The 25,745-nt window shown below is 49.7% G+C and overlaps 1 protein-coding gene across 1 annotated transcript in view; it reads left to right on the forward strand.

The window, feature by feature from the left end:
* The window catches only part of DNAH8 (dynein axonemal heavy chain 8), a 9,979,189-nt gene that overhangs the window by 9,017,266 nt on the left and 936,178 nt on the right, over positions 1–25,745 (forward strand). The window contains exon 79 of the mRNA XM_069236651.1: positions 20,861–21,063. Coding sequence (XP_069092752.1) covers positions 20,861–21,063 — 203 coding nt within the window. The remainder of the gene's footprint in view (positions 1–20,860; positions 21,064–25,745) is intronic.

Genomic DNA, 25,745 nt, shown 5'->3' on the forward strand with positions numbered 1-25,745 from the left:
CAGAAGTACTAAAAATAAAGGTACTTTATTTTTATGACAATATGCCAAAAGTATCTCAGTGAGTACCCTCAGTATGAGGATGATAAATATAGACAAGATATATGTACACAAACCAAAATTATGCAGATAATAGCAAAAGGAAGTAATGCAAGCAATGTAAAGTTACAGCAGATTGCAATAGGAGCACATAGGGCCTGGATCGCGCTGCTGAGACGTGTTAAAGTGAGTCAGCCGTTTGCACCTACGATGACAGTTTTGGATGTTGCGGACATGCAGTTGTCGGGGAATGCTTGTGTGCATGAGTTCCTGTGCGAGTCCAGCCTGGCTACCTTGGGCTCCTGGTTTTCAGATGGACTGGTCATCTTGCCTGAGATGGCGTTAAGCGGTGGGCATGATACTACGATGAACCGGCTATTTGTGTACAGAATTGGTGCTATGCTGCACTCGCGCTAGCCCTGCTTCCCCACGATGCCGTCAGTGTGTTGTGCGCTGGAGCTCCCATACCAGATGCAGTCCCTGCGTAGACTTAATACCAAGCTTTATGCCTGTATGCAGAGCGAGTCACCTGGGACTGAGATGGGGGAGAGAGTGCGCTGGGAGGCGGTCATTGGTGAGGCTATTTCGGATGAGGTGTGGCACAGATGCTGCGTGCATATGAGAGAGTTGTCCCCTAGTTATCGACTTTGCCTCATTCATTTTAAGTTTTTACACCAGCTGTATCATACTCCCAGTGGCTTGAGACGCATGGGGCTGCATGTAGACGCGCGTTGGGAAAGATGTGGGAAACCCGGTTGCGGACATTCTACACCTCGCATGGCGTTGTGCCAGAGTGAGAGCATATTGGATGGGGGTGCTGCGCATTATTGAGAAGATGACTGAAAATTGAGCTGCCACGTACTCCTAAGCTTGCCCTCTTAAGCTATGTTGAGGGGGTCCCACTGCTCACAGAAGACTGATAGAGCTGCTGTTGCTGTTGGCTAAGTGCAGGGTTGCGATGAGCTGGGGAAGTGGTGGAATGCCTCGGAGTCGTGAGTGGCTGCGGATGCTTCATACTGTCAGGAGCAGCTGATGATATACTGGGAGCTCATGCCGGAGAGCTCGCAACCCAAAGACATATGGGGCACACTTCTTGCTTTTTTGGTAATTCGAACTTTTGGCAGCGACTAGATGCTTGGCATTTCCTATAGCTGTGCTAGAAGGTCCTCCTTTCCTCTACGCTATCCTACAAGGTCGGTAGGAATATTGACGCTATTCAGGCGGCAGAACTGTCCTGATCCCTTTTTCCTCCCTCTTTTTTCTATTCCTCTCTTTCCTTGTCCACTCCTTCTTTCTTGTTAGTTTTCTGGGTTTGTATTTGATGGTTGTTATCAAGTTCTCTTGATCTTCAATGTGCTCATTGAGAGAGCCCTGAAGCAGATGGTACTATACTATGAATAGTGAAGCTGAAATCCTGACTGACAGACATTGTGAGAAGGTTGTATGTCACTGATAAATATGCTCTGCTTGTTTTATGTGCAGTTAACACTAGCCTCTCAGTTGTGGGACATTGATTGCATTGTTATTATTGTATTATAATAAAATTAATTAAATTAAAAATAAAATAAAAATCCTTCCGGCTTTCTCGACTGTTTCCTGGTGGTGCATGCTTTGGGGAATGCCTGCCTTCATCCTGCACTGGAAGCCACAAAGAAATCTCCCCTGGGTCGACCGGATCTTCCCCCTTCTTCAGCAGGCACCAAACTTCAGCTTCACCGGTACTCTGGGACCCCTCTCATCCTGACGAGTGTTGCCCCTTGGACACAGGTGGTGGACACAAGTGACCCCGACTGTCCAGTGGTCCAACTGTCCAAATTTGGAGGAGGTAAGTCCTTGCCTCCCCTCTCCAGACAGTAATCCTGTGCACCGCGTGATCGGCAGCTACAAGGGCTTCTGTGCACATTGCCAAGAAATCCTGCATGCACAGCCGAGCCTAGGTCCCCAGCACTCTGTCCTGCGATGCTCAGCTCCCTGAGTTGATCTCCGGTGTCGCGGGACCTCCTTTCGCAGTGTTGAGACGACCGCCGTGTTAGACTTCTTGAACCCATGTTCAAGGACTTCTGCGGGTGCTTCCTGCTTCTGCGTGGGCTCTCTACGTTGCTGAGGGCCTCCTCTGTCTCCTCACCCAAGTGGCGACATCCTGGTCCTTCCTGGGCCCGGGCAGCACCCTTTTTCTTTAACCGTGACTCTTGCAGCTATCAAGGCTTGTTTGTGGTATTTTGTCAAGGAAACAACTCTGCATCCTCCAGCACGCTGCGGGACATCTTCTGCATGAAGGAGAAGTTCTTAGCACCTTTAGTTCAGCTTCTTCCACCCGGAGGCAGCCATTTTGCACGTTCATCTGGGGTTTAGTGGGCTCCTGCCCCCCCTCGACACTTTCGCGACTCTTGGGCTTGTTCCCCTTCCTTTGCAGGTCCTCAGGTCCAGAAATCCGTCTTCAGTGCTTTGCAGTCTGTTGTGGTCTTTGCAAAATCCTTTATCACAACTTTAGTGTGTTTCTGGGGAAATAGTAGTACTTTACTCCTACTTTCCAGGGTCTTGGGGTGGGGTATCTTGGACACCCTCAGTGTTTTCTTACACTCCCAATGACCCTCTACACACTACACTAGCCTAGAGGTCCATTTGTGGTTCACATTTCACTTTCTTAGTATATGGTTTGTGTTGCCGATAGGCCTATTGCATCCTATTGTATTCTAAAGTGTTTGCACTACTTTCTGACTGTTTTACATACCTGATTTTGGTTTGTGTGTATATTTTGTGTATTTTACTTACCTCCTATGGGAGTATATTCTCTGAGATATTTTTGGCACATTGTCACTAAAATAAAGTTCCTTTATTTTTAGTAACTCTGAGTATTGTCTTTCTTATGATATACTACCTATATGATATAGGTGGTATAGTAGGAGCTTTGCATGTCTCCTAGTTCAGCCTTGGCTGCTCTGCTATAGCTACCTCTATCAGCCTAAGCTGCTAGAACACTACTAATCTACTAATAAGGGATAACTGGACCTTGCACAAGGTGTAAGTAGCATTGGTACCCACTATAAGCCAGGCCAGCCTCCTACAAGTTATCACTTATTAAAAGTAATAAGGTAACCCAATGTTATCCTATCGGAGAAGCAAGCTTTGCAGTAGTGAAAAATGAATTTAAGAGTTTTTCACTACCAGGCCATGTAAAACTTAAAACCACATGGCCAACATTTTAAAAACACGCCACCCAGCCTATGGGCTGTTTAGGGCCTACCTTAGGGGTGACGTGAATTAAAAATCAAGATTTAAGCCCGGCAAATGGTTTATTTTGCCAGGTTGAAATGTTAGCTTAAACCTACACATGTTGGAAAGGGCTAATTATGTGGGTAGCATAGTAAGTGCTGCAAGCCCACTAGTGGCATTCAAATTACAGGGCCTGGGGACATGCAGTACCATTTTACAAGGGACTTATAAGTAAATAAAATGTGCTGATTGAATATAATCCAGTTTTATCATGTGCAAAGAAGAAAGCACACGTTCTTTACCACTGGTTATCACTGGTAAAGTGCACAGTGTCCTAATGGTGAACAAAAACAGGTTTGGAAAACAGGAGAGGCAAAGCAAAATGTTTTGAAGTGACCCTGCATTGAGGGCCAAGTCCAACAGATACTCTTTGGTGTCCCATTGCCTAAGATACTCTTAAATTCCAATTCACTAAGGCCCTCATTTGGAGATTGGCGGTAAAAGCCGCCTACTGCTGTATTAAGACCATAGATGGATTTCCGCCAGAAGAATGGTGGAAATCCAGCTGTGGCCATGCCGGCGGATGGCGGTAAGGTGACCCATAATACGGCCTGGCGGTGTACTGCTGGGGGGCGCTGCTGGTGGCAGCAGCGCCCCGTCTCCTGCCGGGACCCGCCAATGTCATAATATAGCAGTAAGTACCACCAGCCTGTTGGGAGTACTTACCACCATATTAATGCCGACCGCCGGGATCGTAATGACCCTCTATGTGTTTACACAACTCACTGTTAAAGAGTAGCAACTGTTAACAGTCAAGGTTTAGTTTAGGTAATAGAGGGATGGTGACTTCCTTACAGCATGATACATTAATCACACATTAAAATTCAATGAGTCATTACAGCTTTGTCTTTCAAATGACTGAAGGTTTATTGTAGAGAATGACAGCATGGACTGAAACCTCAAAAATGGGCACAGAGACAGACACTGTAGGAAGCTGGCTCTGTATATCCTATATCAAAATGAGATATAGGCCCTCATTACAATCGTGGCGGTCCATGTTAAAGCGGCAGTAATACCGCCAAATGGCCGGCGGTAAAAAAAATGGGATCACGACCACGGCGGAAACCGCCAACATAAACAGCCACTTTAACACTCCGACCGCCACAGCGGTAGCAACAAACACTGCGGCGGTCACCGCCAACAGACAGGCAAAAGACAGTGTACCGCCCACCCCATCAGAACCCGCCAATCCGCCAGCTTTTCCGGGGCGGTAGCAACGCCATCAAAAGCACGATGGAAACAGAACACTGAAGGGAAACCACTCACCTCTCGACACTCAACGAAGAACCAGGACGCCATGGAACCTGAGTTACAGGTACTGCCCATGCTGGTACCTCCTCATCTACCAGGAATACCAAAGGCGGCGGCGACGACCACGGTGAGTACTGCACCTAGTACACAGGGGAGGGTGGGAGGAAAAAGAGAGTGACACACACACGCAACACGCAACACCCCCATCCCCACCCTCACCCACAACACTATTCACACAAACGCATGCAACAACATTACATTTACACCCTGTAATCCCCTGGAAGAACGCAAGGACAAAAGGAATTGAGTGAAATCAGTGATGTATTAGAAATAGGCAGATATATGTAACAAATATAAAAACAGTATTTACAAAAATATACAACATGTACATAAGGCCGTAAATTGTCCTTTCCAAATGTCCGTGGGCCACAGGGCCAAAAATCATGGGCCAAGCCCACACTTGACTCCTGCCTCAATACGGAGAGAACACTGCAGGGGCATCAGGTCAAACAAAACACAGGCACCTCAGGGGGATGGGGAAGGTGGGGCACCTCAGCCGGAAAATGGGACAATGCTACTGCTCCTGGAGGGGGCTCCATGCCCACAGCGATGTCCTGGGGAGTGCAAGTCCACAGTCTCTCAAGTGGGTGGTTTGCCCACTGCTTGGTCCTGGGGAGTGCAAAGCCACAATCTTTCTAGTGGGTGGTTTGCCCACTACTTGGTCCTGGGGAGTGCAAAGCTGCAGTCTCTCTAGTGGGTGGTTTGCCTACTGCTTGGCCCTGGGAAGTGCAAAGCCACAGTCTCTCTAGTGAATGGCTTCTCCACTGGTTCTGGAGGGGGCTTTGTGCCCAGTGTGCTTCATCCTGCCAAGGAGGGGGTGAGTGGATGCATATCTCCACTGGTTCTGGAGGGGGCCTTGTGCCCAGTGTGCTTCATCCTGCCAAGGAGGGGGTGAGTGGATGCATATCTCCACTGGTTCCGGAGGGGGCTTTGTGCCCAGTGATGCAGCACTTTGGGTGTGGCAGTTCACATTCCCTCACCTGGGTGTCTGAGGCACGAGATTTGCAGGGACCAGGTTGCATGATAGTCCATGAAGGCAGGGCTAGACTCCATCCTGCGGCGGCTAAGGCTGCAAACTGGTGGTAGTGCCAGTGCTGGTGGGGGTGCTGCCAGTGGTGGTGGGAGACTCCAGCCTGTCTCTTGCAGCCTTGGATGGCTGCCCACTGGGACTGCTAGTGCTGGTAGTGGTCCTACTGTCAGCGGTGCAGGTGGCGGTGCTTGCGGCGGTGCTTGCGGCGGGGCTGCTGCCGATGCTGGCCGTGGTGCAGGTGCTGGTGCTGACAGTGGTGGAGGGAGGCTCCAGCCCTTCTCCTGCAGCCTCGGACGGCTGCTCACTGGGGATGCTGCTGCTGACAGTAGTGGTAATAGCGGCGGTGTAGGTGGCGGTGCTTGGGGCGGGGCTGGTGGTGGTGCTGCCCGCGGTGCAGGTGGCGGGGCTGGCGGTTGTGCTGGTGGGCACCAGGCCTTCACCTGCAGCCTCTGACGGCTGAAGTGCCTTGGCCTTGGGTTTTCTGCCCCTTCCTCACCTTGGAAGATGCTGATGTGACCTTGGCTCTGGCAGCTGGAGTTTTGGAGGAGGCCTTGCTGGGTGGGTCATGCTCCTTGGCCATGCTGCATGCTGTCCCCTTCTTCACCTTGGCAGGTGGCGGAATGGTTTTGTCCTTTGCAGGGGTTGGTGGCACACTGGCTGGGCTGACAGTTGCCCCCTTCGAGCCTCTGTGAGTTGCAGGTACCACAGCGGATGCCGACTTGGTAGATGAGGTGCTGGCCTGGGTAATGGACGCCCTGGCCTGAGGGGAAGGACGGGGGTGGGGTTAGGGGTAGTGAAGAGGTCAATGTTTGCCAGGAAAATCTTTTTAGACACACTGGGTGGGAAGAGGGAGAGGGTTTGGGAGTGGAGGAAGAGGGAGTGGTTGTAGGAGCGGTCTGTCTGCTGAGTTTGGGTGAAGGTGCATGGGCTGGATGCTGTTGTGAGGTGGATGGCTGTTGGGTGGGTGGGTGCTTGTGTTTGTGTACTTTGGGAGGAGGACACACACACACAGACACACTGGGAGAAGACACAGGGGACGTGTGCATGGATGTGGGGGTGGTGACTGCCAGTGAGGGGTGAGTAGTGATGGGCTTGCTGGTGATGGAGGTAGTGGATGAGGATGTAATGCATGCAGGTGTGAGTGGAGACGATACTGGGAGGGAGGTGGACGAGGAGGAGAAGGGGGAAGGGGGACACAGTGGAGGCAGTGGATGTTGGTGTGTCTGCATGGGGATGGTGCTTGTGTGAGTGCCTGTGGGATGATGTGCGGTGCTTGTGTTTGCCTGAGCCACTTCTGTGTTGATTTTGGTGAATGCTGGTCTGAAGGTGTGCTTGGGTTAGGCTGGGGTTGAGGGGATTTGGACTGGGCAGAGGAAGTTGGAGGGGGGAGGCTAGAGACAGGGACAATTATTCCATCAGTGCGGAGGCCAGAGCCTGAAATGCTCTCTCTTGGGTCGCCACTCCAGAGTGAATGCCCTCCAAGTATGCATTTGTTTGTTGCAAATGCCTCTTGACACCCTGGATGGCATTCAGAATGGTTGACTGCCCAACAGTGAGGGATCTCAGGAGGTCAATAGCCTCCTCACTGAGGACAGCAGGGCTGACTGGGGCAGGGCCTGAGGTGCCTGGGGCGAAGGAGATGCCCACCCTCCTGGGTGAGCAGGCACGGGAAACACGCTGAGGGGCTGCTGGGAGGGCGGTGCTGGTAGGGGGGGGTGGCGGCTGTACTTTTTGTTGTGGGGGGCACAGAGATGTCGGCCACTGCCAGGGAGCTTCCATCGGAGGAGGAGTCGCTGTCTGTGGTCTCCCCTGCTGTCCCCGTCGTGGTGCTCCCCTCGCCCTCCATCCCACTGGTGCCCTCACCGTCGGTGAATTCGGCCTCCAAGCCCATGTGGGATGCAGCTGCCTCCGTCGCCGGTGCCTCTGCTCCTCCGCTAGATGATGCTAATGCACACAAGGACAGAGTGACAAAACAAAAAGGGGGGGAAGAGACAGAGTATACACTTGGTCAATGCCAGCAACACCACTACCGTTGGCGTACACAACACACAGAGAGCAGCCATATGCACTAGGCCATGCCCAACCATTTACTAAGATAGTCACCAGCCCATGGGGTACAATGCCTAACGCCATTAGCTGCCCATCTGAAACCCACAGGACCCTGCCCAGTAGTAGATGCCCACTAACACTATTGGGGTAGGAGTGCTTCAGAGCCTGCCCAACAAGGGACCTACCCTGCCATCTTCACCCTGGCCTAGGGGCAACCATAGCCCACATTCCCCACCCAGGTACCACTTAATGCGTGCAAAGTCAGGATTCAGAATCTGTACTCACCCCCTTGTGGCTGCTGTGATGCCTTCAAGCGCCCATCCAATTCCGGATAGGCCACCACCAGGATGCGGAACATCAGGGGGGTCATGGTGCAATGGGTGTCGTTGGGGAGCCAGCCCTAGCTGGGCATCCTCCGTCTTCTTTGCCCCACGGCGCAGGACCTCCCACCTCTTGTGGCAGTGGGTGCTCCACCTGTCAAAGACCCCCAGGGTCCGCACCTCTTTGGCGATGGCACACCAAATATCCTTTTTCTGGTGGGCGCTGACCTGCATGGAAAAGACAGCAGAAAAGGGAATTATTCAACTGTCCGGACCGTCACAGTAATGGCCCACCATATCCCTCCCATTCCCTGACGCACATACATTGACCACCTTACATGCAGCACTCTGGCCAGGACGCCTCTACCCCCCCACTACATGTGGCTTACATACACAGCACTCCATACATTCATGGCCCACGCATCATAATCACAGTGGACTCACCTGTTTGTCTGGATGACCGTAGAGTAACGCATACTGGGGTAGGACCCCATCCACCAGTTTCTCAAACTCCTCTGCGGTGAAGGCAGGGGCCCTTTCCCCAGACACATGAGCCATTGTCGCTTCCAGACACAGGTCACAGCAACACTTGCAGTGTAGGTCCTCTCCTGTTGAAGGTCAGGTAGCAAGTGAGTGAACGGATAGAAAATGGCAGTGACGTCCACGGCGGTGCGTACTGTCACCGCCGGCGTACATCGCCATTGGCTCCTGGAACCCATAGGGCCCAATGATACCCAATGCGAAGTCGCGCAGCGGTCTTTGACTGCCTACCGCAACGACGCACAACGTCAGCGCAATTACCTCATTTCCACTTGTCCCTCCTCACAGGTCAGGCACCCGCCATTTCAGGGGGGCACAGGGCATGACACCTAACTGCTTCACAGCAGACATTGGCACAGGAACTGATTGTCGGATTCACTTCTTGTTGCTGTAAAGTAAACAAATCATCATTAGTGCAATAGATGTGTGAGTATGACCCTCTGCTCGCAAATTTCTTCCATAGGCTTCAACTGCTGAGGCTGAATATGAGATGGCGGCATCCTCCGGTGTACAGACCCCTGGTGGACCTTGCGACAATGGAGGACAGACACATTATCATAACCTACAGACTTGATCGTGCCACAATCCTAGAACTGTGTGCCCAATTGGAGCCAGATCTGATGTCAGCTATCCGCCAGCCCACAGGTATCCCCCTTCTAGTGCAGGTCCTGTCAGTGCTCCATTTTCTGGCAAGTGGTTCCTTCCAACCAACAGTGGCCATGGCATCAGGAATGTCCCAGCCAATGTTCTCCAACGTGTTGACCAGAGTGTTGTCAGCCCTGCTGAAACACATGCACAGCTACATCGTGTTCCCCCAGGTGGAGTATTTGGCCACAGTGAAAGCTGACTTTTATGCCCTGGGACATATCCCCAACATCATTGGTGCCATTGATGGTACACACATGGCATTTGCCCCCCCAGAGGAATGAATATGTTTTTAGGAATAGAAAAAGCTATCACTCTATGAATGTGCAGATGGTGTGTTTGGCAGACCAGTACATCTCCCATGTGAATGCCAAATATCCTGGCTCTGTGCATGACGCCTTTATCTTGAGGAATAGCAGCTTCCCATATGTGTTGGGCCAACTCCAGAGGCACCTGGTGTGGCACATAGGTGAGCCGAAGGTCCCCACACAGCATGAGTAGGTGTCAGGGTATGGGGTTGTCCCTAAGGGTTAGTGTGTGTCTAACAGTTGTCCCTCGATATTTGCAGGGGACTCTGGTTACCCCAACCTCTCATGGCTACTGACCCCAGTGAGGAATGCCAGGACAAGGGCAGAGGAACGATACCATGAGGCACATGGGCATACAAGGGGGATTATTGAAAGAACCTTCGGGCTCCTGAAGGCCAAGTTCCGGTGCCTCCAACTGACAGGTGGCTCCCTGTACTACTCACCCAAGAAGGTGTGCCAGATCATCATTGCATATTGCATGTTGCACAACCTGGCCTTTAGACGCCAGGTGCCTTTTCTGCAGGAGGATGTGCCTGGAGATGGTTTTGTGGCAGTGGTGGCGCCTGTGGACAGTGAGGAAGAGGAGGCAGAGGAAGAAGATTTTGACAACAGAAGCAATATAATTCAGCAGTACTTCCAGTGACACACAGGTGAGACACTGTAACTTCACTTTACATTTCAGGTTTCTGTTGGACATTGTACATGGCAGCCTGTTTCCCTATGTCTATGGCCACTGACTGTACCCTTTGGCATCTCTAAGTTCAGATCTCTGTGCCCCACTCTGGCTCCTGCTATGTGTAATGCTGCTCACCAAAGGTAATTTCAAAGTATATTTCACTGTACATTTGAGTTGCAATGCTTTGAGAATGTTGTACTAATACATATGTGAATCATTTGACAGACTCCAGATTAGTATTTGTTCAAAGGGTGTTTATTTAAGTGCTCATAAGTAGAGGGGGATGTGCAATGGGCTGGGCTGATGGTGGAGGAAAGTCCAGGGTAGAGTCCAGTCTCTTGGTATGACAGGTGCATTGTCCAATGGGGCATAGGAAGGGGAGTAATGGCAGTTCAAGGTGGACAGGGTGACAGAGTGGGACAGAAGGGTGACAATCAGGAGAGTCCTATTTCCTGGAGGGGGTCTTGGCAATGTTCTCTACCTTCTACCTGGATCGCAGGGACCGTTTGTGGGGTGGTTCTCCTTCTGCAGGGGGTGGGATGCTGGTGACCTGTTGTTCCTGTGGCAGGGCCTCCTGTCCACTAGTGCCGACAGAGGTGGAGGGCTGTTCATCTGTGTGTCAGGGGCCCATTGTTGTGCCACTGCCCCTCTCATGGTCTTGCCCATGTCAGCCAGCATCCCTGCAATGGTGAACAGGATGGTGTAGATGTTTTTTAGGTCCTCCCTGACCCCCAGGTGCTGTCCCTCCTGCAGCCGCTGGGTCTCCTGCAACTTGGCCAGTATCCGGCCCATCATCTCCTGGGAATGGTGGTATGCTCCCAGGATGTTGGAGAGTGCCTCCTGGAGAGTGGGTTCCCTGGGCCTGTCCTCCCCCTGCCGCACAGCAGTCCTCCCAGCTTCCCTTTTGTCCTGTGCCTCTGTCCCCTGAACCGTGTGCCCACTGCCACTGTCCCCAGGTCCTCGATCATCCTGCATTTGTGGGGCTGCCTGGGATCCCTGTAGTGGTGGACACACTGCTGATTGACGTGTCCTGAGGACAGTGGCATGGGCCCGCTTGGTGAGTGCTGTGGTGGTGTTTCCTGAAGGGGGAGGGTCTGTGGTGGGTTGGGACTGTGGCGGGGAACCGACTGTCCAGAGGTCCCGAATGGGCCAGGTTTGTCATCCTGATCCAGGCGTGCAGAGCTTCTGTCGTCACTGTGGGTCTCTTCGAGGGGGGAACTGGATGTAGCTGGCACCTTCTCTCCAGTGACGTTGAGTATGGGTCCTGTGGGGATGCAAATGCAGTGTTATTGTATCTGCGTGTGCCATCTTGTGCGTGGGTGTGTTTCCCTGTATGATTGTGATTTCCATGTCAGCTTGGCCTTGTGTGAGTGGTGAGTTTCTGGGCTGGGTGAGTCTGTCTACTGGGCATAATGTGGTGGTGGGTGTCCATGCAGGTCTGTGTTGGGGGTCCATGCATTGGTGTTACATGCAGGACTTGGTATTGGGAAGGATGGGTTGTGATGTTGGGGTATAATTGAGGTGGTGGAGTGATGGGGATGATGGTAGGGGTAGGAGTTTGTGATGGCATGCAGGTAGGGTGGGGGGGATAAATCAGTAAAGATTTGACTTACCAGAGTACAGTCATCCTGCTACTCCTGCGAAGCCCTCAGGATGCATTATTGCCAAGACTTGCTCCTCCCATGTTGTTAGTTGTGCGGGAGGAGGTGGGGTCAACTGCCAGTCCTCTGTACTGCCACCTGGTGTCTTGCAACCAAGGGTCGCACCTTCCCCCATAGGCCTTTCCACCTCTTCCTGATGTCATCCTTTGTTCTGGGGTGCTGTCCCACAGTGTTGACCCTGCCCACGATTCTCTGCCATAGCTCCATCTTCCTTACGAAGGACGTCTGCTGCACCTGTGATCCGAATAGCTGTTTCTCTACCCGGATGATTTCCTCCACCATGACCCTTAGCTCCTCTTCTGAAAACCTGGGGTGTCTTTGGGGTGCCATGGATGTGGTATGAGTAGCCTCCCCCAGCCTCTGGACATGCTTTGATGGGCACAGATGGTGCCCATCTCTGCATAAGCCAGGCTACACCGTTTCAGGGATCCCCCAACCCTGCTCTGGCGAAACTGGACAAAGGAAAGGGGAGTGAGCACTCCCCTGACCAGTACCTCCGAGGGGAGGTGCCCAGAGCTCCTCCAATGTGCCCCAGACCTCTGCCATCTTGGAAACAGAGGTGTTGGGGGCACACTGGACTGATCTGAGTGGCCAGTTGTAGGAGGCTGGACTGGCTTGTAGTGAGTACCAAGGGGTCCAGTAGCAGCTTCTTTGCACCCACAGCTGGCATTTCCTGGGCATCTGCCCATCTCCGACTTGCTTGTGACTTTTGGACTTGGACCCCTTGTTCCACAGGTACCCTCGACTGGAAATCCATCGTTGTTGCATTGCTGGTTTGTTTCTTTCCTGCAGAATTCCCTTATCACGACTTCTGTGTTCTTTGGGGAACTTTAGTGCACTTTGCACTCACTTTTCAGGGTCCTGAGGTGGGCTATTTTTCTAACCCTTACTATTTGCTAATAGTCCCAGCGACCCTCTACAAGGTCACATAGGTTTGGGATCCATTCGTGGTTCGCATTCTACTTTTGGAGTATATGGTTTGTGTTGCCCCTATCCCTATGTGTCCCCATTGAATCCTATTGTAACTATACATTGTTTGCACTGTTTTCTAAGACTATACTGCATATTTTTGGTATTGTGTACATATATCTTGTGTATATTTGCTATCCTCATACTGAAGGTACACTCTGAGATACTTTGGCATATTGTCATAAAAATAAAGTACCTTTTATTTTTAGTATATCTGTGTATTGTGTTTTCTTATGATATTGTGCAAGTGACACTAGTGGTACTGTAGGAGCTTCACTCGTCTCCTAGTTCAGCCTAAGCTGCTCTGCTAAGCTACCATTATCTATCAACCTAAGCTGCTAGACACCCTATACACTAATAAGGGATACCTGGGCCTGGTGCAAGGTGTAAGTACCCCTTGGTACTCACTACAAGCCAGTCCAGCCTCCTACAGTCATAACACAGGTAACACTTTCAGGCACACTTATGAGCACTGGGGCCCTGGCTGGCAGGGTCCCAGTGACACATACAACTAAAACAACATATATACAGTGAAAAATGGGGGTAACATGCCAGGCAAGATGGTACTTTCCTACACCAGTGCCAGCAGGTGACGTCAGAGGCTCCTTCTAATAGGCTCTTACCTCTCTTGGTAGCCAATCCTCCTTTTCTGGCTATTTAGGGTCTCTGCTTTGGGGAATTCTTGAGATAACACAAAAGGGAGTCCCATTACGCCGGAGGACAACTCAGAAGGTTGTGCACTGCAGGATAGAGTGCCCGGGTCCCAGGCTTGGCTGTGCACGAAGGAAATCCTGGAAGAGTGCACAGGAGCCGGAGTAGCTGCAAATCACGCGGTACCCAGCAATGCAGTCTAGCGTGGGGAGGCAAGGACTTACCTCCACCAAACTTGGACTGAAGTGTCACTGGACTGTGGGAGTCACTTGGACAGAGTTGCTGAGTTTCAGGTACCACGCTCTTCAGGATGAGAGGGGACCCAGAGGACCAGTGTTGCAGTCTTTTGGTGCCTACGTTAGCAGGGGGAAGATTCCGTCGACCCACTGGAGATTTCTTCAGAGCTCCTGGTGCAGGGTGAAGGCAGGCTACCCACAGAGCATGCACCACCTGGAAACAGTCGAGAAAGCCGGCAGGATTAGGCGCTGCAATGTTGCTGGTAGTCGTCTGGCTACTTTGTTGCAGTTTTGCAGGCGTCCTGAGCAGTCAGCAGTCGATCCTTTGGTAGAAGGTGAAGAGGGAGATGCAGAGGTACTCTGGTGAGCTCTTGCATTCGTTATCTAAAGAATTCCCCAAAGCAAAGACCCTAAATAGTCAGAAAAGGAGGGTTGGCTACCAACAAAGGAGGATTGGCTACCAAGACAGGTAAGAACCTATCAGAAGGAGTCTCTGACGTCACCTGCTGGCACTGGCCACTCAGAGCAGTCCAGTGTGCCCCCAGTACCTCTAAATCCAAGATGGCAGAGGTCTGGGACACACTGTAGGAGCTCTGGGCAGTCTTCAACTAACCATGGACTCTTCTTTTGCACCCTCTTCTGGGTTAGCAGAGGCTCCTGGCCTTCCTGGAGCTTCTTTCTACTTCTGGACTCGGTCCCCTTGCTTTGCAGGGCTTCAGGTCCAGGAATCCAGCAGTTGTTCTTTGCAGACTTGGTTGGCTGCTGCAAAATCCCAATCATGAGGTGTAGTGTGTCCTAAGGAAACTTGCAGTAGTTTACTCCTGCTTTTCTGGGCTCTGGGGTGGGGTAATTTACTTACTTTTACTGTATTCTTACTCTCCCAGCAATTCTGCACACACTACACTTGTCTGGGGGGAATTTCTGATTGGCATTCCACTTTCTTAGTATGGTTTGTGTTGGCCCTAGACGTATTTTCTCCCACTGCATTCTATAGCATTTCCTATTGTTTGCATTGTTCTATGACTATTTACTTGTCTAATTTTGGTGTCTAGTGTATATATTGTGTATAATACTTACCTCTAGAAGGAGAATTGTCTCTAACATATTTTTGGTACTGTGTCACCCAAATAAATACCTTTAGTTTTGGTAACACTGAGTATTGTCTTTGCTTGTGTAGAAGTACTGTGTAACTATATGTGGTATTGCAGGAGCTTTGCATGTCTCCTAGGTGAGCCTAAGCTGCTCTGCTATAATTACCTCTATCAACCTAAGCTGCTAGAACACTACTACATTTCACTGATAAGGATAGCTGGACTGGGTATAAGGTGTAAGTACCCGAGTTACCCACTACAAACCAGGCCAGCCTCCTACAATGGCTCTAAGGCTGCTGGGCTTATGGCCTCCTGCACCCTGCTGGTTCACAATGCCAGATGGTATATGTGGGCTCTGCAGTGGGACCTGAAGTACCAGTGGGTGCAGCATCAGGGAAATCTCTCTGACAAGGTCCAGATCTCGGAAGAGACTGCGAAAAACCGGCAGAGGTGGTTAACGAATCAGGTTTGGGTCAAGGGCAGATCCCTCTCCTTTCCCCAACCAGATCTTACAATGGTTACAGATGCGCACTTCTGGGATGGGATGGCCACATGGGAGAGGCAGAGATCAGAGTTATCTGGTGTCTGGTGGAAACCGGTCTCCATATCAATTATCTGGTTCTCCGAGCGATTCGACTAGCATTAAAAGCATTTCTTCCCTCCCTCAAGGGGAAAGCAGTGCAGGTGTTCACAGACAACACCACCGCCATGTGGTATTATAACAAACAAGTCAGAGTGGGGTCGTGGACTCTTTGTCAGGAGGCCCTTCGTCTCTGGACTTGGCTAGAACATCAGGGCATTTCCCTGGTGGTTCAACACCTGGCAGGTTCCTTCAATGCCAGAGCAGACAAACTCAGCCGACGATGCAATGTCGACCATGAATGGCGTCTCCAAACGGAGGTGGCGCAAGGTCTCTTCCTGCAGTGGGAAGAACCTTGGTTAGACTTGTTCGCTTCCGAAGAGAACGCGCAATGTCAGCTGTTTTGCGCGTTGGAGTTTCCAAGGTGGCACTCGCTCGACGACACTTTTTGTCGCGAGTGGAACTCAGGCCTCCTGTACGCCTTCCTGCGAATACCACTTCTGCCCAGAGTTCTGAAGAAGATCAGGCAAGACCAGGCCCAAGTAATACTGGTGGCTCCGGACTGGGCACAGAGCGTCTGGTATCCCGAGCTCTTAAACATGGCCTAGCTCCTCCGATCAGACTGCCTCTTCTGGAGGATCTTCTGTAGCAGCAGCAGGGGAAGGTCCTCCACCCGAACCTGTCAACTCTGCGACTTCTTGCATGGAGATTGAGCGGCAACAGTTAACGTCTTTCGACTTGCCACCTGAAGTCTGTGACGTTATCTTGGCAGGCAGGCGTCCCTCAACCAAAACTGTATGTGTCTGTCATTAGAAACAAATTGTGGCCTGGTGCATTGACAATTCTGTTGATCCTCTATCTTCTCCTCTCTCTCAAGTTCTTCTCGTTATTCTTTCTCTTGCCCGGCAGGGTTCCACCTTGGGCACTCTTAAGTGATATCTCTCTGCTATCTCTGCTTTCTTAAGGTTACCTGATCAGCCTTCCTTATTTAAATCTCTCCTAGTTGGGAGGTTTCTTAAAGGCCTCACACATCTTTTTCCTCCTATCCCATTCATCATGCCCCAATGGGATCTCATCCTGGTCCTAACTTACCTTATGTGTACCCCGTTTGAACCGCTTCACAACTGTCCTCTAAGGCTCTTAACTATAAAGACTGTCTTTCTAGTTGCCATTACTTCTGCTTGCAGAGTTAGTGAACTCCAGGCTCTGTCATCTAAGCTGCCTTTTCTTGCCATGCACCCTGACAGAGTGGTGCTTCGCACAAGGGCTTTTTTTCTACCCAAGATAGTGACACCCTTCCATGTCAGACAGTCCATCACGTTGCCTACCTTTTATGCACCCCCCCATCCCTCTCATGAAGAGGAGAGACTCCACCGTCTGGACTCAAAAAGAGCGCTGGGGTACTATCTTGATCGTACCAAAGACTTCCGGGTGGACGATCAACTCTTTGTGAGATATGTGGGTGAAAAGAAGGGGAAGGCGGTGCAGAAGAGGACCATTTCAAGATGGGTACTCTTATGCATCAAAATGTGCTACTCTCTGGCTAAAAAGCAACCCCCTGAAGGTTTGCGAGCTCACTCCACCAGAGCTACTGCTGCTACCACTGCGCTAGCACAGGGAGTTCCAGTCCTGGACATTTGTGAGGCAGCAACGTGGGCATCTCTGCACACTTTTACCTAGCACTACTGCCTGGACATTCAGGTCCAAAGGTACGGCTACTTTGGCCGTTCGGTCCTGCAGGACTTTTTGGTGTGATCTTAGTTCGCAGGCCCACCACCAGAGATGGTATTGCTCGGGTATCTATTGAAAGGTAAGGAATCGGCAACTAGAAGTCTCTATCAGATGTACAACTTACTTACCTTTGGCAACAAAATATCTGGTAGAGACATATTCTAGTTGCAGATTCCTTACCAACCTGATTTCTGGGGATAGGAACTTTCCCTTGAAGGCCCTACTTTTGGCGCACCACTCGCATTGTTCTTCATGGCTCCGTGCTACTGGCGTGGAAAGTCATGAAAATAAACTGACCTCAGCGTGGCGGGTGTAGGAAAGTACCATCTTGCCTGGCATGTTACCCCCATTTTTCACTGTATATATGTTGTTTTAGTTGTATGTGTTACTGGGACCCTGTTCACCAGGGCCCCAGTGCTCATAAGTGTGCCTGAATGGGTTACCTGTGTAGTGACTAACTGTCTCACTGAGGCTCTGCTAATCAGAACCTCAGTGGTTATGCTCTCTCATTTCTTTCTAAATTGTCACTAACAGGCTAGTGACCAATTTTACCAATTTACATTGGCCTACTGGAACACCCTTATAATTCCCTAGTATATGGTACTGAGGTACCCAGGGTATTGGGGTTCCAGGAGATCCCTATGGGCTGCAGCATTTCTTTTGCCACCCATAGGGAGCTCTGACAATTCTTACACAGGCCTGCCACTGCAGCCTGAGTGAAATAACGTCCACGTTATTTCACAGCCATTTTACACTGCACTTAAGTAACTTATAAGTCACCTATATGTCTAACCTTTACCTGGTAAAGGTTAGGTGCAAAGTTACTTAGTGTGAGGGCACCCTGGCACTAGCCAAGGTGCCCCCACATTGTTCAGGGCCAATTCCCCGGACTTTGTGAGTGTGGGGACACCTTTACACGCGTGCACTACATATAGGTCACTACCTATATGTAGCTTCACAATGGTAACTCCGAATATGGCCATGTAACATGTCTATGATCATGGAATTGCCCCCTCTATGCCATCCTGGCATAGTTGGCACAATCCCATGATCCCAGTTGTCTGTAGCACAGACCCTGGTACTGCCAAACTGCCCTTCCTGGGGTTTCACTGCAGCTGCTGCTGCTGCCAACCCCTCAGACAGGCATCTGCCCTCCTGGGGTCCAGCCAGGCCTGGCCCAGGATGGAAGAACAAAGGACTTCCTCTGAGAGAGGGTGTTACACCCTCTCCCTTTGGAAAATGGTGTGAAGGCAGGGGAGGAGTAGCCTCCCCCAGCCTCTGGAAATGCTTTCTTGGGCACAGATGTGCCCAATTCTGCATAAGCCAGTCTACACCGGTTCAGGGGACCCCTTAGCCCTGCTCTGGCGTGAAACTGGACAAAGGAAAGGGGAGTGACCACTCCCCTGACCTGCACCTCCCCTGGGAGGTGTCCAATGCTCCTCCAGTGTGCTCCAGACCTCTGCCATCTTGGAAACAGAGGTGCTGCTGGCACACTGGACTGCTCTGAGTGGCCAGTGCCACCAGGTGACGTCAGAGACTCCTTGTGATAGGCTCCTTCAGGTGTTGCTAGCCTATCCTCTCTCCTAAGTAGCCAAACTCTCTTTTCTGGCTATTTAGGGTCTCTGTCTCTGGGGAAACTTTAGATAACGAATGCAAGAGCTCATCCGAGTTCCTCTGCATCTCTCTCTTCACCTTCTGCCAAGGAATCGACTGCTGACCGCGCTGGAAGCCTGCAAACCTGCAACATAGTAGCAAAGACGACTACTGCAACTCTGTAACGCTGATCCTGCCGCCTTCTCGACTGTTTTCCTGGTGGTGCATGCTGTGGGGGTAGTCTGCCTCCTCTCTGCACTAGAAGCTCCGAAGAAATCTCCCGTGGGTCGACGGAATCTTCCCCCTGCAACCGCAGGCACCAAAAAGCTGCATTACCGGTCCCTTGGGTCTCCTCTCAGCACAACGAGCGAGGTCCCTCGAATCCAGCAACTCTGTCCAAGTGACTCCCACAGTCCAGTGACTCTTCAGTCCAAGTTTGGTGGAGGTAAGTCCTTGCCTCACCTCGCTAGACTGCATTGCTGGGAACCGCGACTTTTGCAGCTACTCCGGCCCCTGTGCACTTCCGGCGGAAATCCTTTGTGCACAGCCAAGCCTGGGTCCACGGCACTCTAACCTGCATTGCACGACTTTCTAAGTTGGTCTCCGGCGACGTGGGACTCCTTTGTGTAACTTCGGGTGAGCACCGTTTCACGCATCCTCGTAGTGCCTGTTTCTGGCACTTCTCTGGGTGCTACCTGCTGCTAAGAGGGCTCCTTGTCTTGCTCGACGTCCCCTCTACCTCCTGGTCCAATTTGCGACCTCCTGGTCCCTCCTGGACCACAGCAGCATCCAAAAACGCTAACCGCACGATTTGCAGCTAGCAAGGCTTGTTGGCGTTCTTTCGGCGGGAAAACACTTCTGCACGACTCTCCACGGCGAGAGGGATCCATCCACCAAAGAAGAAGTCTCTAGCCCTTTTTGTTCCTGCAGAAACTTCAGCTTCTTCTGTCCAGTAGAAGCTTCTTTGCACCCACAGCTGGCATTTCCTGGGCATATGCCTATCTCCGACTTGCTTGTGACTTTTGGACTTGGTCCCCTTGTTCCACAGGTACCCTAGATTGGAAATCCATCGTTGTTGCATTGTTGGTTTGTGTCTTTCCTGCATTATTCCTCTAACACAACTTCTTTATTCTTAGGGGAACTTTAGTGCACTTTGCACTCACTTTTCAGGGTCTTGGGGAGGGTTATTTTTCTAACTCTCACTATTTTCTGATAGTCCCAGCGACCCTCTACAAGGTCACATAGGTTTGGGGTCCATTCGTGGTTCGCATTCCACTTTTGGAGTATATGGTTTGTGTTGCCCCTATCCCTATGTGTTCCCATTGCATCCTATTGTAACTATACATTGTTTGCACTGTTTTCTAAGACTATACTGCATATTTTTGCTATTGTGTATATATATCTTGTGTATATTTCCTATCCTCTCACTGAGGGTACACTCTAAGATACTTTGGCATATTGTCATAAAAATAAAGTACCTTTATTTTTAGTATAACTGTGTATTGTGTTTTCTTATGATATTGTGCATATGACACTAGGTGGTACTGTAGTAGCTTCACAAGTCTCCTAGTTCAGCCTAAGCTGCTCTGCTAAGCTACCATTATCTATCAGCCTAAGCTGCTAGACACCCTATACACTAATAAGGGATAACTGGGCCTGGTGCAAGGTGCAAGTACCCCTTGGTACTCACTACAAGCCAGTCCAGCCTCCTACAGCTGGTTGGTGCCTATATACGACTGCAACGTCATCACGGCGAGCACAACGCCAATGACGCCTGCAGAGTCGACCGACGCCACCTTATGGCGCGCAGAGGTACTGCTTGATGAAAAATTCTCCTGATCCAGTCTGGCGCCTGGGGAAATTCAAAGGTAAGGAATCTGCAACTAGAATATGTCTCTGACAGGTATTTTGTTACTGAAGGTAAGTAACTTGCACTTCGGGATCCTACACCTGCACTTAGATATTCAAATGTTTAGGAATTTATTGTAACTGCTCTTGATAGATAATTGGTGTTCCTACTGAGAAGCTTTTTTCTTGTGATTTGGCTAAGATTCAATAACAGAATTTTACCTTGAAAGATAGTTATAAAATCAAATCTCACCTAAGTGAATAACACATTGTATAGCCATAATAATGTTCCTCTATTGTTTACCTTTCTAGGTCTTGGTGTCCAGATCGCACACTTTCCCAAGCAAGGAAATACATTGCAGATTCACTGGACCCTAAATTCACTGAACCTGTTCTTTTGGACCTGGAGGAAACGTGGGAGGAAAGTGATAAAGGCACTCCTTTGATCTGTTTCTTATCTATGGGGTCTGACCCAACTAATCAGATTGATGCTTTAGCAAAAAGGCTCAAACTAGGTATGTTTAATTATTCTCAAAATTAGCCCGCCTCATTGTAAAATTCTAAACTGTATTTGTATTGGTGAGCCCTCTTGAATGTCTATAAAGAGGACCTTCAGGTGTGAATTATGCCCACCGCCACATTATTTGAAAGGAACATTTTTCCATTTTCAAGCTGAGCCCTCAATGCTTCATTTTCATTATTTTCAAGTGAAAGCCATTTCAAGCATATTAGACTTTGGGAGATGCTGCTGGAAGACATATTACCTGAGCCATATGTCCTTAATTCGTGGCAGAGGCTTTGGTGGACACCTGCAGTCATTTTTGGCAACCAGAACAGGAGAAACAAATACAGAAATGGTAGAGGAAAGGAGAAAGACAACAATAGGCAACAGTGAGAAAGTAGTGATGAAAAAGAACCTGCAAGTGTGACTTGAAGTGGGTGGAATAAATAAAGAGGAGTTGGGATAAAGGCTACTCAGCCTCGTTAGGCGACTCCATCATTTGGCAGCAACTGCAGTGGGTTCTTAGAAACACCTTTGGGCAACTGAACTTGTTGTAGGAAGCTGGCTCTGTATATACTATTTCAAAATGAGATATAGGGTGCAGAGTGTCCTGGGGTTCCCCAGAGGCTTAACAGAGGCTAAAGTGGATAATGCTAATGCTCCCTTTTGTGGTAGTGTGGACGAGCAGTTACGCTTATCAGAGGGAAGTGAAAAGCATTTGTTGTACACACACAGGGAAATAGAAGAACACACTCTCAATGACTTAACTCCAGACCAATTGTTTTTATATAGCAAAAATAGCTTTTGTTAATGTATTTCTAGAACCACGCGATTCAAGTTGCAGGTAAGTACATAAAGAAATAAGTATCACACATATGTATCAATACCACTTTGATTGGAATTGGTAAGTTGTACAGTTTCTGAATGAATGGCAATAATCTGTTTTAAAAGTTGACAGTTCAATTTTCAGAACAGTTCTTGGAGGGAAGAAAAGTTAGCATGTTTTACAGGTAAGTACAAGATTTAGTCTCCGGGGTTAGGAAGTCGACAAGTTTAGGGTTCAAGTTAACCCTAAACACCCTCCACCAGCAACACGGGGCTGGCCGGGTGCAGAGGTCAAAGATGAGGCAATTTTAACATGGGCTCCTATGGAGGCTTGTGGCACTTGGAATCAGGCCTGCGTGCAGGAAAGTACCCGCATCTTCAGAGGGCAGACCTGGGGATTTTAGAGGAGCACTGGGGGGCCCCAGGTTAGCACCAAACAGACACCTTCAGCGGCGCAGGGGCGGCCGGGTGCAGGGTACAAACACGGCATTAGGCTCCCAATGTTTTCCTATGAGGAGACCCCGGGGGTCACTTAGAGACTGCAGGTTGACTCCAGGGGGGCAGTTCCAGAAAACCACAGGCTGGACAAGTAGGATGTCTGCCTGCTGAACATAGCTGCACTGGGGACTGGGTTCCCCAGGGCCAGGGGCCTGTGGGTCCAGTATACCTTTTTGGTGTAAGATATTTTCGTCTGGTGCTATCGCGGTCAGGGGGGTCCTCTGAATTCACACTGCAGGCGTCGTTGTGGGGGACAGATGGTCAATGCAGGGAGGGCACTTGCTTGGAAACATCTGGGGATCCTCGCTAACCGGTTGGGCCACCTGGACATGGGCTGTGGGAGTCAGGTGCAGATTGGTCAGGGCTCGCCCACCTCCCGGACAAAGCCCAAAAGTGGGTCTTTGTCCGGGGGGTGGGCATCTCCACTTGCTGGAATGCCCTGGGGCACTGTAACAAGAGGCATAAGCCTCTGAGGCTCACCGCCAGGTGTTCTAGTTCCTGCAAGGGGGAGGTGTGAAGCACCTCCACTCAGGGCAGGCTTTGTTTCTGGCCACCAAGAACACCAAGGCTGTCAGCCCATGTGGACAGAAACTTATCTCTTAGTGGTAGGCATGCACAGACCAGTCAGTCCTGCACTTAAGAATTGGGTATAACACAGGGGGCATCTCTAAGATGCCCTCTGGGGGCATTGTTCAATACATCCAACATTGGTATCAGTGTGGGTTTATTGTGCTGAGTTTGATACCAAACTTTCCAGTATTAAATTAAGCCAGTATGTAGCTGTGTAGTTCCTAATGACAAACTCCCAGACCATATACTCAATAACTACACTGCACTTGCAATGTCTAAGAATGGACTTAGACACTGTAGGGGCATTTTGCTCATGCAGCTATGCCTCACCTGTGGTATAGTGCACCCTGCCTTAGAGCTGTAAGGCCTGTTAGAGGGACGACTTACTTATGCCACAGGCAGTGGTTGGTGGGCAGGGCACCCTGAGTGGGGTGCCATGTTGACTTTGCCTTTTTTTTCCCCTTCAGCACACACATGCTGCAAAGGCAGTGTGCATGTGCTTGGTGAGTGGTCCCCCAGGGTGGAACAATACATGCTGCAACCCTTGGGGACATTCCCTGGTCACAGGGCCTTCGGTACCATAGGTATCTTTTACAAGGGACTTATCTAGGTGCCAGGGGTGTGCCAATTGTGTAAGCAAAGGTACAGATTTGGGGAAAGAACACTGGTGCTGGGTTTTGGTTAGCAGGATCCCAGCACACTCTCAGTCAAAGTTGGCATCAATATCAGATAATGCTCTGATTAGTTTGCAGTCTCAGAAAAAAATTATTTTCGCCACCTATACCCATTGAGCAACTTTTTTGGAAAACAAAATAAAACAAGAATAATGGGAGCATGGTGTGCCTCCTAGCCCCTCACACCAGTGTGGCAAGGGGCCTAAAGCCAATACCCCCTCCCCGAATTAAAATATTAGAATAAGCAAATGTAAAAAACTCATTTGCAACACCAGGGTCGAAAATCATGTGCCGGATTCAGCAGTACTGGACACTCTCAAGATTGTGTGGAACCTCCTGGGGTTTCAGGATTTACGAATGCAGCATAGGATTCACCGATCCTGAAAACACAACCCACTGCTTATGACCAAAGGCCACGTGCAGTGGGAGTTGGCTGTCTGCAGCGAGTTGGGCAGAGTGTCTGGCCATAGGGCAGTCACTTTTGTGAAACCCATGTACACATTTTGATGCAGATGGTGAATGGATACATTGAAGGTAAATGAAGTGTGTCATAAACAAGCACTAGAAATTATATTAAAAAACACAATTGTAGATTAGTTAAAGTTTATCAAGTAGAAAATCCATAAACCCTCTGAAATACTCCAGTTATGGTATGTAACACACAAAAACACCCCATAACTTATATCACACGCCATGCTGGATAACGCCCATTTGCCAATGTCAAAGCAAATAAAGGCAGTCTATCATTAGCAAAACATGGCGTGTGACATGGGTGATGGTGTGCAATGTGTGCACTACTTACCATAACTGGTGAATTTCAAGGCTCTTACAGATTTGCATTCTGTGAATTCTAACCAATGTACAACTGTTTTTTATTTTTATTTACTATTTAATTGAAGCTGCTGTTTTTAGTTGGCTTGGCAGTTTGAGCTGGACTTTACCCAGCTGGTGAGCCCATAACAAAGACAAAACCGGGCCTGGGTTGCTTGTGTTCTGGTTCAGGAAGGACTCAACTTGGTAGTTTGGGCTAGACTGTTCCTACTGGAGCAGGGTCAAGGGTGATTTGCATATATTTGGGTCCAAACTAAGGTGGCATAATGTGCAAAATAGATATATTGGGATGCTACCTGAGTGATTACCAGTGGCTGAGATTAATTCAAGCATTCTATCCATGAGTGTTCTGTATACTTTTAGTTGGAAAAGGGACACGCTTGGAAAAAAATTACTTTCAAGGCCATGGAAATATTCTAGCCGATCACATACTTTTGCCTCAAACTCCCATTCACACTTCTACCTTAAAAATTAGTTAATTTTTTGTAATCCTCTAGTGTGGCACAGCAGGCTGTACCCAACAAGGGGTTCCATTAGTCCAGATACATTCTCAACAAGTGCAGGCTGAATTGTATTTGCTGCTGCAGACAAGCTCAGAGTAAGCAAAACCTCATTCATTTGCCTATAAAAGTTTCACCTTCGGTGGATAACCTGGTGTGTTTTTTTCTGGCCCTAAGGAGGTCTTAAAGATCAACATTTTCCAAATCCCAATTTTTCAGATGGATTGAAGTTCAATTAGACACAGCCAAGGATGTCAGAACCTTAGGATCAACACTTGGGTATCAAGGGTCACTCCAGCAGAGAACACCAGTAGAGTGCAGGTCAGGTCCAGTTTTTACTGTTCAAGGGAAAATCCCCCTTGCAGCTTGTTCTCACCCTGTAGTTACACTGTAGGTCAACCAACTTACCCTTGGTCTTCGTTTCTTCATTCTTGGTACGAGGGGCAACATATCTAGTCCTTCTGAGATCCTTTCAGCTCACAGAAACAAGGTCCAATCTTCTTTTTCAGCTCATCCATAGGTCCAGAAACAGGTCTGATGAGAGTGCCTGAAAATGACACATTCTTGTCCGAATCCAGCAAGTGGGTAGTGTGACTCCTGGTCCTTCCCTCACCAACTGTGTAAAAGTTTCCAGGGGTAACCCTACCCACTTTTGCAGCACTTTCTGTTTGCCATTCTGCAAACAATCCCACACAACTCACTCTCTAAAACCAGGATGGGAAAAACATTCTTCCCTTGTGCAGAGCCTGTGTGCCCACCCAGGGATGGGGTCATGAGTAGTCCCCTCCTCTGCGCTG

This window comes from Pleurodeles waltl, chromosome 5 (genome assembly GCF_031143425.1).
Source record: "Pleurodeles waltl isolate 20211129_DDA chromosome 5, aPleWal1.hap1.20221129, whole genome shotgun sequence".
In the NCBI taxonomy this organism is placed as follows: Eukaryota; Metazoa; Chordata; class Amphibia; order Caudata; family Salamandridae; genus Pleurodeles; species Pleurodeles waltl.